At 42.6% G+C, this 17,174-nt stretch overlaps 1 protein-coding gene across 4 annotated transcripts in view; it reads right to left on the reverse strand.

Moving 5' to 3' along the window:
* The window catches only part of LOC123763310 (cotranscriptional regulator ARB2A), an 80,620-nt gene that overhangs the window by 32,760 nt on the left and 30,686 nt on the right, over positions 1-17,174 (reverse strand). For all 4 annotated transcript variants that reach the window (XM_045750461.2, XM_045750465.2, XM_045750462.2 and 1 more), the window contains exons 6-8: positions 16,378-16,497; positions 3,333-3,437; positions 183-267 (exon numbers count right to left, since the gene is read on the reverse strand). In XM_045750461.2, the coding sequence (XP_045606417.1) occupies positions 183-267; positions 3,333-3,437; positions 16,378-16,497 (310 nt within the window). The remainder of the gene's footprint in view (positions 1-182; positions 268-3,332; positions 3,438-16,377; positions 16,498-17,174) is intronic.

A 17,174-nucleotide genomic window follows, 5' to 3' on the forward strand; every position in this document is an offset into this window, starting at 1 on the left:
ATCAAATATGGAATCCTTGATTGTGAGTAGAATACAAATGAACAAGTCATTAGAATCTGGTGGGCAGAATGTCTCTCTCTTTGGATCATCCAGGTCACTTTGAAAAAACTTGCTAATATCAATCCATGCAAAGTGCAGAAGTATTGTTCTGTATAATGAATTTTGTATATTTTAATAAATACCTGAAGATACTCTTCTGATGTCTCCTGGTTGTGTGGAAACTGGTGTGTCCAGTGGATGTTGGCTGCAAACCCAATTGCAAGATACCTGCAATGCATTCCAGAAATTTTATAAAATTAGGACATCTAATAAACTCATAAGACTGAATTAACTAATTACAAAGAACTACAAAAAAAAAAACATTTTTAATGTACTGTATTTGCAAAATCATATTTGATAGTGACTGTTTGGTGGTGACTGGGTCCTAGGTCTAATCTGTTGTGAGAGGGAAGGATACGGTCATGCAATTGTTACCAGGTAGGTTATCTTGAGGCATGTGTGAGGTGGCACTCTTGGAAGGGTGAGGAGTAAGGTGGCACTCTTGAAAGGGTGATTTTATATATATATATATATATATATATATATATATATATATATATATATATATATATATTATTTTTGTTTTTGCCCTGTACATTTAGACTATTCTCCTCCAACAACAAAGTGGAATTATCAAGCTATCTGCTATATTTTCTCAAAATACCATGAATAGATTGGACCAGCCTTCAACTAACAATATTTCCCTTAACCTATGTGTTGGACTACCATTAGTGAAGAGATATATACATCAATTAGAGGCAAGCATTTTTGTTTAAAAGGCCAGCAAGACCAAGCTTTGGCAAGATAACAGTGTCAAAGGCTTTGAACCAGTGAAGCTGAGCATGCTAAGCACTTGAATAGCAATTTTAGGGTTAAGCTTGGTTAAGCTAGGATAGGTTGATTAAACTGCTAATAGGCACAATTTTATATTTATATTTCCATGTAAAATATACGCAGTAATAAAGTCCTTCAGTTCAAACATGTATGGTATTATATTTTTGTATTGTAAGGTACGATACAGTACAATACAGTATTCCAATCTGAAGGTGATGAAGACAGCTTTAAACACCACTAAGTTAAAATTTGTGCAAGTTGAATTTTATATATTTATAAGAAATGTAATTCTGTTATTAAAAGAGAAGCTTCCTACCATGTCATAGTACTTAAATGAAGGTGAAGGAAAGACCCAATATATGTTTAAGTGTATTAAGACCAAATTTTTGGATGTAGGTTGCATCTGAAATTTTGGTTTTAATACACTTACACATATATTGGGCCTTTCCTTCACTTTCTGTTATTAATACTGTATACAATATGTGGAAATACAATTTTGATTGGTTGTGGTAATAAACAAAAACAATTTGATAACTATTTTTACATGCACTTTAAGAAACTTGGGTGATTCGGATTTAAATTAGTAAGCAATTGTCACATGTTCTCGTGTTGAATTTGTAATGATTCATCTTTGTTGTGAAAATGACATAAGTAACTTCAGTTTCCTTATAGTTTTTATGTATGTAGTTATAAATATACTACTGTAAACAAGAAATCAAATCTTTTCTTGAAACCTGTTGTCCATATACTGTACACTGCCCAACCCTTTTTCCGACCATCAACTGTTCAATTATTGCATTTATTTGTTTGCAAGCCCGATCAGCCACCAAACTGGTCTCCCTATTATCATACACCCAGGAATGGCCTATGTAGTTTGGCAGCCAGCCACTGAATTTCTGTGATGTGACCTCTGCACCTGTTCTGACAACCCAGTCTTGTTTTTTTTTTACTTTCCTGCAGCAGACAAAGCTCTTCCTCTCTTCCACAATTTTATATCTGTTAATATATATTGCAGCCTGCCATTATGGCATCAGGAAATGCAAGAAATCTGTTGTTCAGGGCTTCAGCAAGCGGTGAAGCTAATAGAAAACATGTTGTGATGAATTTTGAACAAAAAGTTCAGCTTATAAAGGAAGCTGAAACTAGAATTCCTAGTAGTGTAATGCATGCCAAATACCTGGAGCATACCTGAAGAGGGTTTCAGGAGTTCTCCCTGATCCCGGCCTTGGGCCAGGCTCGATAACGTGATCCAACATGCTGTTGCTTGGAGCAGCCCGCAGGCCCATACATCCACTACAACCTGGTTGGTCCAGCACTTTTTGCAAGAACTTGTCTAAGTGTATCTTGAAGACAGCCACCTTTGTTTTGGCAATTATTCTAATGCTTACTGGAAGAGTATTGAACAGCCATGGAGCCCGGACGTTCAGACAGTGCTCTCTAATTGTGCTTATGGCACCTCTACTCCTCATTGGGTATATTTTGCATTTCGTTCCATATCTTTTGCTCCAGTATGTTGTTACACTACTGTGCAAATTTGGGACCTGGCCTTCCAGTATCTTCCATGAATATATTATTTAATACCTTTCTCATCTCCTTTCCAGAGAGTACATTTTGAGAAAATTGAGAGGGACCCAATAATTTAAATGTTTTATCGTTTCTATGCATGCCGTATAGGATCTCTTTATTCTCTCTAACTTAGAGATCTCTTCTGCTCTGAAAGGGAAAGTGAGTACCGAGAGGTACTCACAAAGATAGTAAAAACCACTAAAAGATAGTACAAAGATAGTACACACAAAGCTAGTACAATACATACAAAGATAGTAAAACCACTCTCCATTATATATTGAAGGCTAAAAACAAGATTTCTTCAAGTTATGCTAAAAGTGAGTGATATGGCAATGCGCAACAGAAAAATTGTTGGTAGTGCTCATATTAAAAGTGCTGATGACGCTGTCTGTAAATGGTACAGGCAGACACGTACCAAATCAAAGAAGATTAAGAAAAAAGCCATGTAATTTCAGCAACAAGTAAAGCTTAATGATAATTGTGTGTACAGTGATGGATTGGTAATGGGCTGTAAGGTTCATCATGGTATTAGGCGTGTGAAATTAAGAGGTGAAAAGCAATCTGCTGATGCAAAAGGTGCAAACGAATGTCTGTCAAAATTTGAGGAGATCGTGCAGGAGGACTCTATCTCCTGAGCAAATTTATAAGACTGATGAAACAAGTTTATATTGGCATATGTTGGAAGGTTATACATATGCTCATCAGGATAAAAGTGAATGTTCAGCTGGGTTCAAGGCAAATAAAGAGAGGCTCTCTGTATTTGTTTGAGCAAATGCAGGTGGCACACACAAATTAAAAGTATATTTGAGTCAAGGCATAGTAAATGCAGATATAGTGGCTATCATTACATGCAACATTCCTTACTACAGTATCTCCAGTTGAATGATACTTACTTTGACTAATTCCTTGAATGCTACAGGACTGGGTATGAAGTGGACAGAGTCGGTCATTGCTACTGCAAACACTCGCTTCACAAATTCATCCTTTTTGCGTGTAAACTGCAAGTATACATTACAGAATAAATCATGTTATTGTACAATAGTAATTTCTTTTAATTATTACAAATATAAACGAGATACATATAATATAATAGCATGAGAGCAATCAAGAATGGTATTCCTGATCTAGCATACCTGAACAGGGTAGTGTAATGAGAATGGAGGTAGCAGTGATTAGGTGCAGTAATGAGTACAGACTGGTGGGTGATGGTTGAAGGTGGGAGAAAAGAAAAGGAAGAGGAGGAAAGGAGGGCCTAAGCTCTCATAAGTCAAGCCTGGCCCTGGGCCGGGCTTATGGAGCAGAAGAACTCCCAGAACCCCATCACGGTATAAGGTACAAAGGAGCAGTGGTGATGATAAAATGTAGTGGTTATGACAAGTTACGTAGTAGTTGACATTGGTAGTATGTGGTAGTGGTAGTATGGGGTAATGGTATGATAGGGTCCAGTAATTATTCCACCATTTAAGTTTATTTTACAGTATTTGGACAGCCAGACTACTGTACAGTATCCACCAATTTAATAACCTATATGAGGCTAAACCCTAATTTGTAAATCAGGATGGTCACTAAACCTGAAGTTCTTAGGTGTCGGTAATATTTTTTTAGTAATTTTCAAGCCCCACTCATCTACACTCATCCATAGCACACGCGCACACTCCTTTTCCCTCCCTCCCACACACAAATGTATAGAAAGACTGGTACATTCTTACAGTCACTGCCGAGAAACACTGGTACTGTACTTTGTCCATAGTTACTCCACAAAAACACTGTGGAAAGCATTGGACTAGCAAGGTCGAAGTTGTGTCAAAACAAATTCAATAATGGCCGCCTGTTTACTTAGTGGTAAGCTCAGTAAATTCAATAGCAAAGAAAATCCACTTTTACTGGATGCTGGCTCTGTAACCGAGGATCCAAATTCTGGTTTCAAAGCCAGTTGTTAAAACAAGCAGAATGCAAATCAGAGGTCCTTAAATTGGGTGGATACTATTAGATAGTTATTAAATTTTGCCTTTCCTCCTCACTGAGTTGAGAAAATTCCTTGAATTTCATTAGTTTTCATTAGTTCCATTAGTTCTCAAGGGGATCAGACTTTCTAGTCTGATCCCCCATGATGCCACATAAGTGCTTCCCCATCACTTATCCTACCTGTACCTCTTTGCCCAGCTCAGCATTGTTTTGGTAGTTATTATTATTTGGTCAAGGTTATTCTTCACCCATACCCCCATCATATATCATTGAAAATATTACCCATCCTTTCACTCTATCATCTCAAAATGCAGGCAATATTTTGGTAATAGCTTTTACTAACAACAAACTCAAGAGGAAATATGTAGGGATAGAGTTAAAGCAGAAAATACAGCTTATTAATTGAGTACAAAGAGGCACCCCCTAAGAGACTTGGGTGCACCAAATACTAAGTGAGCAAAACAACTCTGTGATATTTTGAAGGCCAAAAGTAAAATCTTTGCCTGTAATGCTCATAGTGAATGATATAGCAAAGCAAAAGAGACAAATAAGCATATATCATTAAATTAAAGAGTTTGATGAGGTTGTTGGAATGGTAAATACAAATATGAGATGAAACAAAAGTACCAGTTCCAGGCTTTTATGTGAAATTATGTGAAAATGAACATTTGAAAGCAGTGTGTATATAGTGATGGGGTATCTAATGCACTATAAGAATCACCATGGTATGAAGTGATTCAACACCTGCAATGTCTTTCCAGGTGTTGAATCCATCTTTTCTGGGCGACCTCGGTATCTTTTTGGTGCAATGGCTTTGGTACCACAAAGATACCAATGAAACTACCAGATCAATGGACTTGCACAGGCCTTTCAAACACAAGGATCAGAATTACGTGTGCATCATTACCATTGCTGCACTGGTGTTACCAGTGCAGCATGGTAGTGCTGCACAAACAGGCAGAGACAGACATACTGAAAGACAGATATTCTGTAGGCTGAGACAGACAGTGGTTATCCAAGGGCTACCTTTCAATGACACTGGATCCTGAAGATAGTAAATAAAGCATTTACTGACCTCAGCCACTGAACAAAGCAACACCATTGTCTTATTACCTTGATATATTTGTGACATCAGGCCAGAACCTGACCTCAAGATATACTTTGATACCTGTACCTGTATTTAAAAACTTTTGAAACCAGCCTCAGGTACACCGCAGAATAACCTTAACCCTCAAACTGTGCACCTCTTTTTTACATCAATTTCCTAGTCACATAAAAAAAGTCTCAGAAATTCTTTTTCCTTTCTCTATCATAAAATATTGTTCTCTGATGCCGAGAAAACAAAAATAAAAGTTCTAATCACTTTGGTTTGGCTGTAGTGAGGTGAAGAAATGTTGAAAATGTCAAAATCTGATAATTATTTTCAACTTATCTATGTGTAACATATTTCTGCTCATCACTGATACCTTCCAGGTACATGAAAGCCCTGGAAATTTTGCATGGCATCAACGATTCCTAGCATAGGCATCAGTAAATGAACAGTGATGACATGGTGCTAATTTTTTTAAATAATGCCCAGGAAGGTAACTAAGGCTTTCAGGATTTTTTCCAATAGTGCAAATGATTACCAGAGGTCTCTAGTGTCAAATGACATCCACACAGAATCTTTAACTATTTTGAATATTTCAAGGGGCATCTAAAGTCCCACATGCGATAGGTACAACGGCCCTTATAGTTTGAGGGCAACAGGAGCAATTTAAGGGTTAACAACAGTTGGAGGAAGCCAGATTACTTCCTGGAATATAAACATCCTAAAAAGAATATCAATAGAGTTCTTTCTTTTTTCACACAATGACTTTAAGAAAACAGATACAATACAATACAATAAATTTGTATTCAAAAGAATGTGTGTACAATGAACAAAGGAGTAATGTACAAATTGTAGGGAGTGGAGTTACACAATCTATGAAGCATTATTATGCAAAGTGTTTCGAGCAAAACCATAAAATAAATATAAAATATTTGTTTACAAAAGTGTGAGGGAAAAATAACAAATGAATGAAATGAATTGCAAATGAAATGAATTACAAAATAACAAATAAATTACATTCAACGCTGGCAAAAGCCAGTGTTGAATGTAATATAACGCCATTTTCTGGATGAGCCCCAGAGGCTCCTGGAGTCATCGGACTGATATACAATATATTAGTCTGGGGCATCAGTCAAATGGAGTTCAGCCTACCGGGGACCACAAGCCAGAACCTGGCCCCCTCAGAGAGGCACAGGGAATGGAAACCCCCCATGTGGTTGGGAGTATTCCAAGCCTGCTATCGACCGGGGTTAGGCACCCAGAAAGGTAGGCACAACAAAACAGACCCCACTTGGTAAGAAATTGCAACCAAAGACCAAACAGAGAGGCAGAACTCCCCCAAATTCTAAAGAAACAAGCAAACATCATACATCGCCGTTGAGCAGTCCTCCCCTGAAGGAAGGAAGGGGAAAGCACTGGACCCTCCGCGCCGGCTACTCACACCTGTTTGGAGGCTGAGCATCATAAGCCAAATGGAACTGCCGACCGGAGGGAGGGAAGGTACCAGGGGGCCTCCTAGGCTCACCCAGAAAAATGGCACTTCATTACATTCAACACTGGTTTTCTGTGTGGTGCCTCTTCGGCTCCCTGGAGTTACCTAACCAAAGACAAGTAAAAGAGGAACTTACCCGGGAAGCAGACGCCATGTGCACATCAACTTGAAGTCGAGACAACTGGCTGTAACCTGTGACCCAAAGCCACACATGAATGACTGGGACCATGAATACAGACAAGATAATGAGTGGCCAGGACCCTGTTCGACGTCCAAAACCCCTGTGTCCGAATGTCAGCCCAAGCATGTTGCCAAACACGACAGCCAAAGCAGCAAACTTATGAACGTCATGGGCACAAGGGGAGACCGCAGGCTGGCTAGACTTAATAACCCTGTGGACGACATGGGAGACCCGAGCCCTGGAACAGGGAACGAGGTAACCCGAATCAACCCAAAGCGCATCCCTGGCCACAGAAGCAGAGGCGTGCATATAATGGCGAAGAGCCGCAACAGGATTAATTATTACTTCCTGGAGTATCGGCGTGCAGGTCCGACAAAACCCATGCCACGCTCCCTGCAAAAACAAAGGGCAGTCTGCTAGTCAGAATGACTCTGGAACCTCATAATGCACCCAATACGGGGAAGAAAACTCTTATTCAAACAAGGACGGATCAATCATAGAGACAAAATCTTGGTCACGCAGGAGGTAAGCTGCAAGAGCCTCCCACACCTAGTTAGGCGGGACGCGAGAAGCAGAAAACCCCTGGAAGGAAGGAGCCAAGGAACCCAAGGGAACCTGGAACCGAACCTAGGAAGGAGCCGACCCCCAAATCATACTCATACAGGAAAGGGGGGGGGGGGTAAGAAAGCCCCTTCCTCTGCAACAACAAACCCCCCTGCAAAGAGGGCACCAAAATCCAAGCAGGATCAAAGGGGGGCCAAAGTCCCTCAGGTCAACTCCTCCGAAGCCCTAGGAGCCTCCAAACCAAGCACCGGGGCAGAGCCATCCTCCACAGCCTCTACACCTTGAAGAAAAGGTAGAGTCCAAGGGAAAGGCAGCAAAGAAAGGGATCTGCTGATAATACACAAAAGCCTCGGCAGGAGGAATGGGCTTGAATGCATACTCTCTGACTCTAATGGGGTAGTCGCTGAAGCCTCCCGAGCTTCATCACCGACTAAACCCCGCCCTACCTCCGAAACCCTTAGACATTTGGGAGCCGGGAGCAGGGGGGGGGGAAGCAGGGCGAACAACACTAACTGGGGAAGGACTAGGGGACGCGGACGGAACCAAAGTCGAAGTGACTAACGTCCCCAAGCCTGGTATAACCAAAACGGGGCCGTCCCAATGCAGCCTAGCACTGTGCAGCAACATAAACCTGGCATGCAATGCAGATGCTGCCTGTACCCGAAACTCAGTGACAATAGAATGGGTAAACTGGAGCACAAGCAGAGAACACTTCATGCAAGACTCCGGGTCAAAGGTGTTGTTGACCCGGAGCAGCAGGCAGCATGACGGAGGCAAAATTGGTGATTATCAGCCTGAGACGAGGGCACAGAACAACCTTCAAACTCGCACAAGGTGACGTGGAAACCAGAAGACACATCCATCAGTCAACTGAGCCCCAACGGGGGCTTCCAGGGCCCATAGGGATGTCATCTATGGGGAAGCAAAGGCAAGGTATTGCAAGTCGGTTAATGATGTCCTTTATGTTCCTGGTTCATTTTTAGGGTTGGCCCTATTGATCTTACATTACTACAGTATATTACTCTATGTTCTGTTATGTTTAAACAAAATGTTATGATAAAGAAAAGAATATGATATCTCTTCTAAACTACACCCTGTATATCCATTCTGCTATTAATGTAAATAAACTACTGTACTATTGCTACAACTGCTGACTTCATTTTGTAATAATCTATGCCCGTCATCCTTATGTGTCACCTTTTCTGTGGGGGAGCCCCTTCGACTTCATGGAGCTATCAGACTGATGTATGATATATTAGTCTGAGGCATCAGTCAATTGGAATTCAGCCTACCAGGGACCACGAGCCAGAACCTGGCCTCCTCAGAGAGGCACAGCGAGTATTGGCCAATGGAAACCCCCATGTGATTGGGAGCATTCCGTGTCTGCCATCGACCGGGGTTAGGCACCCAGAAAGGTAGGCATAAAAAAACAGAACCCAAAAACTTTTTCAAATTCTAAAGAAACAAGTAAACGTCATACCGCCGCCGCTGAACAGCTCTCCCCTTCCCGGGAGTGGGAGGGGGAGCCTCGGACTCCCTGTGCCGGCTACTCACATCTCCAGTTTGTTGGCTGATGCGATCTGGGGCAGACGTCAACTCTGGCCTCGATTTCTTGGCAGTCTTTGTGCCTTTGTGGTGTTTTCTGCTACTTATGGTGCGGTGGTCAGGTGTAACTACATTGTACTATGGCTGTATGCGCTTAGGGCTATCTTCTCTAGGCCCTAAGCACTATCCTTGGGGTCTAGAGTTACCATCCATAGATCTTTCGGGATTCCACTTCCATAGAGATGCTGGGGGTGGCCCTGCCCTTGGAGCCAGCTGGGGTTTTGTGGCTTTTGTTTGGCCTCGGGTAGGAAGTGGTGCTCTGGCTAGTTGGGCACAAGGTGCTGTGCTGCCTGCTTACTTACGTGGCAGCCGTGTTCCTGTTCCTTCTTGTGGTGTTGTCCTTTTGCGGGTTTTTCTTTTATATTTGTTTTCTTTGCCAGGAAGGGGTTTGCCTTGTTTGGCTATAGTCCACATAGGGTATATTGGTGGCCCCTCTTCTAGGCCTTTGTCCACAGGGGGTCCAGTTCTTAGCTCATCCCCCTCATTATCTTTTGGGTTTAAACACTTTAACAAAGAAATGCAAGAAATTAGATTACAATAAATGCAGAGAGTACATAATTCTCGGTAAATAAAAATTAGAGAAAAGAGTAAAAAAAAAACAGCATTGAATGTAATGAAATGCCATTTTCTGGGTGAGACCCGGAGGTTCCCCAGAGCTATACCAGACTGATGTGTATATATTAGACCGTGGCAACAGTCAATCGATGGAGTTCTTAGCCTACCAGGGGCCACGAGCCAGAAACTGGCCCCCTCAGGGAGGCACGAGGAGTAATTGCCTATAGACACCCCCATGTAGTTGGAGGCAGTCTATGTCTGCCATCTACCAGGTCAGGCACCGAGAAAGGTAGGAATCCCAAAACAAACCACAGCTGGTTAAAAATTGCAAACCAAAAGCCGAATGAGAAAGCAGAACTCCCCAATCAGAAAATAAGCAAACAAGCATGACGTCACCACAGCCACCTCGCTGCTGTCGGCGCTGCTTTCCCCTCCTTGGGATGGGGAAGGAGGAGCTCCAGACCTCCTGTGCCGGCTACTGAACCCCAGTTCAGAGGCTGAATATCAAAACGCGAAAAAAATGCCGACCGGAGGGAAGGAGGGATGCTGAGGAGCCTTTGGGTCTCACCAAGAAAATGGCATTTCATTACATTTAACTCTGGCTTTCTGTGGAGAGCCCCTCTGGCTCCCCGGAGCTACCTAACCAAAGATAAAGAAAAAGAGGGATACCCAGAAGGCAGCCGCCACTCGCTCCTCAACTCGAAGTCGAGACAATTAGTTGTAACCTGCAACCCAAGGCTACACATGTCCAAGAAGGGAACGCCCAGAAAATTAACAAGGTACCGTGCGACCAAGACTCTGTTCGAACTCCAAAGCCACATGCCCGAATGTCAGCCCAGGACATACTGTATTACCAAAAACAGCAGCCAAAGTTGCAAACTTACGAATGTCGTTGGCATGGGGATAGACCACAGGCTGGCTGGACCGAATAATCCTGGGCGACAAGGAACTGTCTCAAGGAACAAGGAACCTTGACCTGGGAGACAAGGAACTGTCTCAAGGAACAAGCGCCCTGGAACATGGAAGAAGGGAAACCAGGTCAACCTAAAACGCGTCCCCTGCCACGGAGACCGTGGCATGCAGGTAACGGCGAAGAGCCGCAACTGGATACAAAACATAAAGCAACCCCGGCCAGACCAACCAAGCATCAACAACCCAAGGACCTCTCTGGAAAGCAGCAGTCTCATTCTTTGCCAGAAAAGAAGGAGACAACTGCAAATAAACAAAACGACCACCAGGACCGAAAGAGCAGAAACCCCTGCACAGGAAACCATGAAGCTCCCCGACCTGACCCCCAGAGACCATGGGGGCCTCTGGGGGTCAGGTCGGGGAAACCAGACGCATATTGGCACATCCCTCAGAATCGGAATGTGCCAATACGCATTTCAAAGGTCCAGGGACACCATCCAAGCACCCAGCTCCAAAGCAGCTGGACCTGGGGACAGAGTCAGCATTCAATAGGGGGGGCAAAAGATCCATGGGTTCAGAAGTCCAGAATGAACCTCAGATCTGCACAGTCCCATTTTGGAACTGGAAACAAGCGGGAAACTTCCCCTGAGGGACGCCGTTGTTTCGACCACGCCCAAGTGTACCCACTCCAGGATGACCTGACATCGAGTGCAGGGAAAGAAGACTGCCCCGCCAGTCCTGAACTCCCCGACGGAGGAGGAGGAGGAGGAGGAGCCACCCAACGCAACTGCAGGCCGGAGGAAACAACCTGAAATGCCCACGAATCATGGGACCAGGCGAGAGCAAACAGTGCGAACCCCCCCCCACAAATACCCCGTCAATAAGGCAAAATGCGAAAGGGCCAACGACCCTTACAAGAACCTGACCGATGCTCGTAGTGAGCACTGCACCAACAAGATGTTGACGGCTCCGCAGGAGGGGGCCGGCCCCGAATCTGGCACTACTGTACTGGCTTATGACGACCGAATGAACCCTGAGCCCTGGCACAATCCTTCAGGGCAGCTTACCCCTTCTCCCTCCCGGGGTGGGAGGAACTGCACAGACAACGATGAGGTGGCTGTGGTGACATCATGCTTGTTTTCTGATTTTGGAGTTCTGCTTGCTTGTTTGGCTTTCGGTTTGCAATTTTTAACCAGTTGTAGTTTGTTTTGGGATTCCAATCTTTCTGGGTGCCAAGACATGGCAGGATGTGCAGAATACCCCCGTTGAAAAGCAGAGGTGCAACAGGTACTCTGAGAGAGAACTCTATCAACATCAGAGGCCCGAAACTGTTCAACACGCTTCCACTACACATAAGGGGCATAACTGGCAAACCCCTCACAGTGTTCAAGAGAGAACTGGATAAGCACCTCCAAAGGATACCTGATCAACCAGGCTGTGACTCATACGTCAGGCTGCGAGCAGCCGCGTCTAACAGCCTGGTTGATCAGTCCAGCAACCAGGAGGCCTGGTCGACGACCGGGCCGCGGGGACACTAAGCCCCGGAAGCACCTCAAGGTAGCCTCAAGGTAGGTGCCTGACCTGGTAAATAACAGACATTGACTGCTTCCAACTAGATATGGGTGTCAATAGGCAATTGCTCCTTGTGCCTCTCTGAGGGGGGCAAGGTTCTGGCTCGTGGTCCCCGGTAGACTTAGAACTCCATCGATTGACTGTTGCCACGGTCTAATACATATATACACATCAGCCTGGTATAGTTCTGAGGGAGCCAGAGGGGCTCTCCACATAAAATAACTTATTATAAGGGAAAGTGTAAGTGAAATTAGTTACATTTACTATTTGTATCTGCAGAATTGAGCTATTAGCTCTTGGACCCCACCTTTCTAACCAATTTATTTTTCATCTACAGTATTATGTCTACTACATATATTTCTCTTACACAAACACACACACACATCCCCAGGAAGCAGCCCATAGCAGCTGTCTAACTCCCAGGCACCTATTTACTGCTAGATGAACACGGACACCAGGGTGAAAAAACTCTGCCCATTTGTTTCTGCCTCTGCCAGGGATTGAACCCGGGCCCTTAGGACTACAACCCCAGAGCGCTGTACACTCAGCCACGAGGCCCCTGTAACATGGTATTGATTATAAGATATTAATTACATGATATTAAGTAAATATTTCTTAGTCTCTCTTTTAAACTGGTTGGGAGATGTACAGCTATTAATAACATTTGGGAGATCATTCCACAATTTGGAACCCTTGATTTGCAATGCATTTCTGCTTTGGTAGTCTCACTGTAGGAATATCAAAGAGATATTTGCTTCTCGTGTGGTGATTGTGAGTTCTATTACAGCCTTCTAGGAAGCGCTTAAAGTCAGGATTGGCATTGCAATTTAGTTTTATGGATACTGTATTGTGTTATAGACTTGATATTTAACATGTTCAAGGATTTCAGTAAAGGAGCAGAGTCTGCTCCTGTCAGACAGAGTCAGTCTGAGGCTGGAATTTGAGATTATTCTCATTGCTGATTTTTGTTGAGTAATTAGGGGTTCGAGGTAATTAAGGGTGGTGGATTCCCAGGCACAGATATCATAGGTGAAATATGGATAAATGAGTGAATAATACAGAGTAACTAGGGCAGGGTGAACATAGTATCTAACTTAGGAGAGAATGCCTATTGTTTTAGAAATCTTTTGGTAATATCTTGTATATGGCAATGGAAATTTAGCTTCTTGTCAATGTGAACACCAAGAAACTTCCCATTTACTCTGCTCGCAATTTGAGTATTGTTTATTCTTAGATCATATTGATTGTTAGACTTGTAACCAAACAAAATGTAAAAAGTCTTGTTAATGTTAAGGGTAAGTTTGTTAACACTTCACCACAAATGGACTTGATTAATTAGTTCAGTATTCACTATTGCATTTAGAATAAGTGGGTTAACATGTGAGAAAATGAAGGTTATATCATCAGCAAATAGAACTGGCTTCAAATGTTGTGTGGTATGTGGAAGATCATTGATATATATAAGAAAGAGGAGTGGACCAAGTATACTGCCCTGCAGAATGTCAATGTTAATTGAGAGAGTGGCAGAAGTAACCTCGTTCATTGAAACATACTGCTGCCTGTCACTGAGGTAAGACTGTAAGTACTGAAGGGAGTGACCTCTGACCCCATAGTGTTAGAGTTTGAAAAGAAGGTTGAACAGGTTGGTTACAGATGGAAATCTGTAACCATTCCTTGCTCATACACTGGCTCAAATGACAGCATATTTATAACAAAGAAAAATTGGTCAAATGGTGCAAAAAGCTGCATTTTATATTTACAAATGAGTTAATACTTAACCCTTAAAGTGCGCATCACGTCATATGACGTGTTGGCAGTTGTTCCAGTCAACTGCGCATCACGTCATAAGACGTGTTGGAGTACTACGCAAGATTTAAACGGCCCGCGGATACACGGGGTTCACCACACCTTCGTCAGGGCTCTTGTAAACAGACGCCATTTTTTTTTAAAATCGTGGGCCAAACTCCTGGGTGTTATTGGCCTCAGTATTGAGTGAGCAACCAAGCCTGACACACGCAGCATGAGCTAACAGCACTGCTATTCAGCTTGTGACCTCAGCATCGCCTAAAAATGCCAAAATATACTTGTTCATGCTATTATGTAGCAAAGATATTATTACAGAAGACCCCTGACTGATAAAACTGACCAGGGTTCTGATAATAGCAGGATTGTGGTGATATTTAGCGCTGTGTGCCATGGAGGGAGGAGTAATGCTGTGGGAGGGAGGGTGGTGGCGATGTCTTCTGACTGTGTGTGGCCACCTTTTATTGACTGCACTCACCATACCAGCTTAGTGGTTTGCTATGGTGAACACAAATGTAGATACTTATATATAATGTGTGTATAGAGGGTATAAACAGCAAGAGAAGGTTGGGAGCCGCCATTTTGGTGAGGGCGGTGGCGTCGTCTGTACGACGCCACCGTGCAGACGACGGTGTTGTTTACTGGTTACCACGATGGTCTTTGGGCACCATACCAGTTTACTTGTACAAGTATGGTGAATAAAACTGGAAGATATTTATATATGATGTGTGTATATAGCATAATAACACCACAGAGTATTGTTGGAGGAGAAATATTAGTGTGTCTGGCCTTGAGGGCGGCAGCCATCAGCTGACTGTGTGAGGTACTACGTCTTTGTGCCTTTACTCACCATATAAGCTTAGATGTACAGTTATGGTGAACAAAACATGTAAATACTTATATATAACGTCTGCATATAAAAGCAAAAACAGTATGGTGGGTGGAGAATGGTGGCAAGTCAGGTGAGGTGAGGGAGGGAGGGAGTGGCAGCCAGTGGCGGGCTGCCACTGCCACTCAGCATACCAACTTAGTGGCTCGTTATGGTGAACACGAATGTAGATACTTATATATAGCGTCTGTATATAGTGAATAAAAGCAAAAACAGTATTGTGGGAGGAGAATGTGGGTGAGTCAGATGACTTGAGGGAGGGCGTGAGTGGCTGGCTGGTACACGGCGGTCACTCCTCGTTACTTTTTGACTCATAATAGCTACTTAGTGGTTCGTTATAGTGAACAAAACATGCAGATATTTATATATAACCTGTGCTTATAGTGTAATAACTGACAAAGTATTTGTTCACTAATTGATGAACATACAGTAATTGAATCAACAATATGCACACCATATTTTTGAGTACAGCAATGATTCACTCATTTTATTACATAAATATATCAAACTACACACTATTGAATAATATTACAGCAAAAAAACTATGAAAAATCAATCAGACATATTGAAATAATTAGGTAATTATCTCTTTGTGGCAACTCCGGCCTGACAGCTGGCGATCAAAAGACCGCCTGGGACGCACGCTGAGTCAGCGCCTATTTTTTGCCAGACTTCCCCGCCCTATACGATTTTTTTATTATTTTTCCCGTGATCAGTGAACACAAATTAACAGGTTAGGAAGAAAAAATAATTTTTTTTTTCAAAATTACATGCGCCTGTGGGGAAGAAAGGATATTATACCCCTAGCATGTTAAGGGTTAAAGGTACAATCAGCTAGATGTTAATAAATACGAGCTATTTAGATATACCAGTAATTAAAATTTACGTAAACTTAAAACTTGCAAAAATCTTATTAGCATAATACTTTCCTAACACACATCAGGATCTTGCACCACATAAGTAGCAGAATAAGGCACTCAACAATGAGAGCCAAGACAAATTTTGTTAGTGTTTTTGCCTGAACTGCAGATATACCAAGGCAAAAGACCTAGAGGAGCACATGCAGGGTAACTCAACTTGCGGTGTTTTCCATTCTCCATTTACCTGAATGGCCATGCTACATATATGATTATGAATGATCTCGGCCAGTTTTCTCGTAATATAAGAAAGAACACTAAAGACTGAATAATCATTTATAAACCCATATGAATATCAAACCTACAGACAAATGACAACTACTCCAGCACATTGAGCACATTTGAAGAAAAAGTCTGCATATTATAATCAGCTGCAAATTATGCACGATGACTCACCAGATTAGTTGTAACACATCCTCCATAGCTGTGTGCAATAATGCCAATATGTTTTGCTTTGGAATCTCGGATGTAGTTGTCCCACACATGCAAAGCATGATTATCTGGATTCTCACTGCCCTGAAAAACAAGTTAAATAATAAAGTATTAATGTATTAATATTAATGCACAAAGGTAATCATACATACTGCTAATATTTAATAAAGTTCATAAAACAGTCAAGGCACTAAGTCCAACATAGGTGCTCATCAACATGCTCTAAAGTCTCCCAGCAAGTTTGCTGTAGAACTGAATGAAGCAGCTACTGTACTGTCCATGTGTTTCAATCAAATTAAGGCAATCAAAAAACTAGTGTTGAATGTAATGAAACACCAATTTCTGGGTAAGCCTCGGAGGCTCCCTGGGGCTATCAGACTAATATTAGCTATATCAGTCTAGGGCTTCAATCACATGGAGTTCTGCCTAACGGGAACCCCGAACTAGAACCTGGTTCCCTCAGAGAGGCACAGGGAGCAATGGCCTATGAAAACTCCACTCTTTAACACTTTGGCGTACCCCGCGCGCCACCCCTCAACTGTGCCATTTGGGTCCCAGGGGTGTCGCGGGAGCGCGCGTAAATTCTGAAAAGTGTATACTCTCTTCAACTTTGTCACCTTAATTCTCGTCCTACGATATTAAATTTGGTATCATTGTGTTCGCAATAGAATTCTCTACAGCACTAAATGCATACAAACTCCAAAAGCCCGGCTAATTACCCGCAGCAAACAGAGAAAGTGCAAATGAGTTACGCAGGAGCG

This window comes from Procambarus clarkii, chromosome 49, assembly GCF_040958095.1.
Source record: "Procambarus clarkii isolate CNS0578487 chromosome 49, FALCON_Pclarkii_2.0, whole genome shotgun sequence".
In the NCBI taxonomy this organism is placed as follows: Eukaryota; Metazoa; Arthropoda; class Malacostraca; order Decapoda; family Cambaridae; genus Procambarus; species Procambarus clarkii.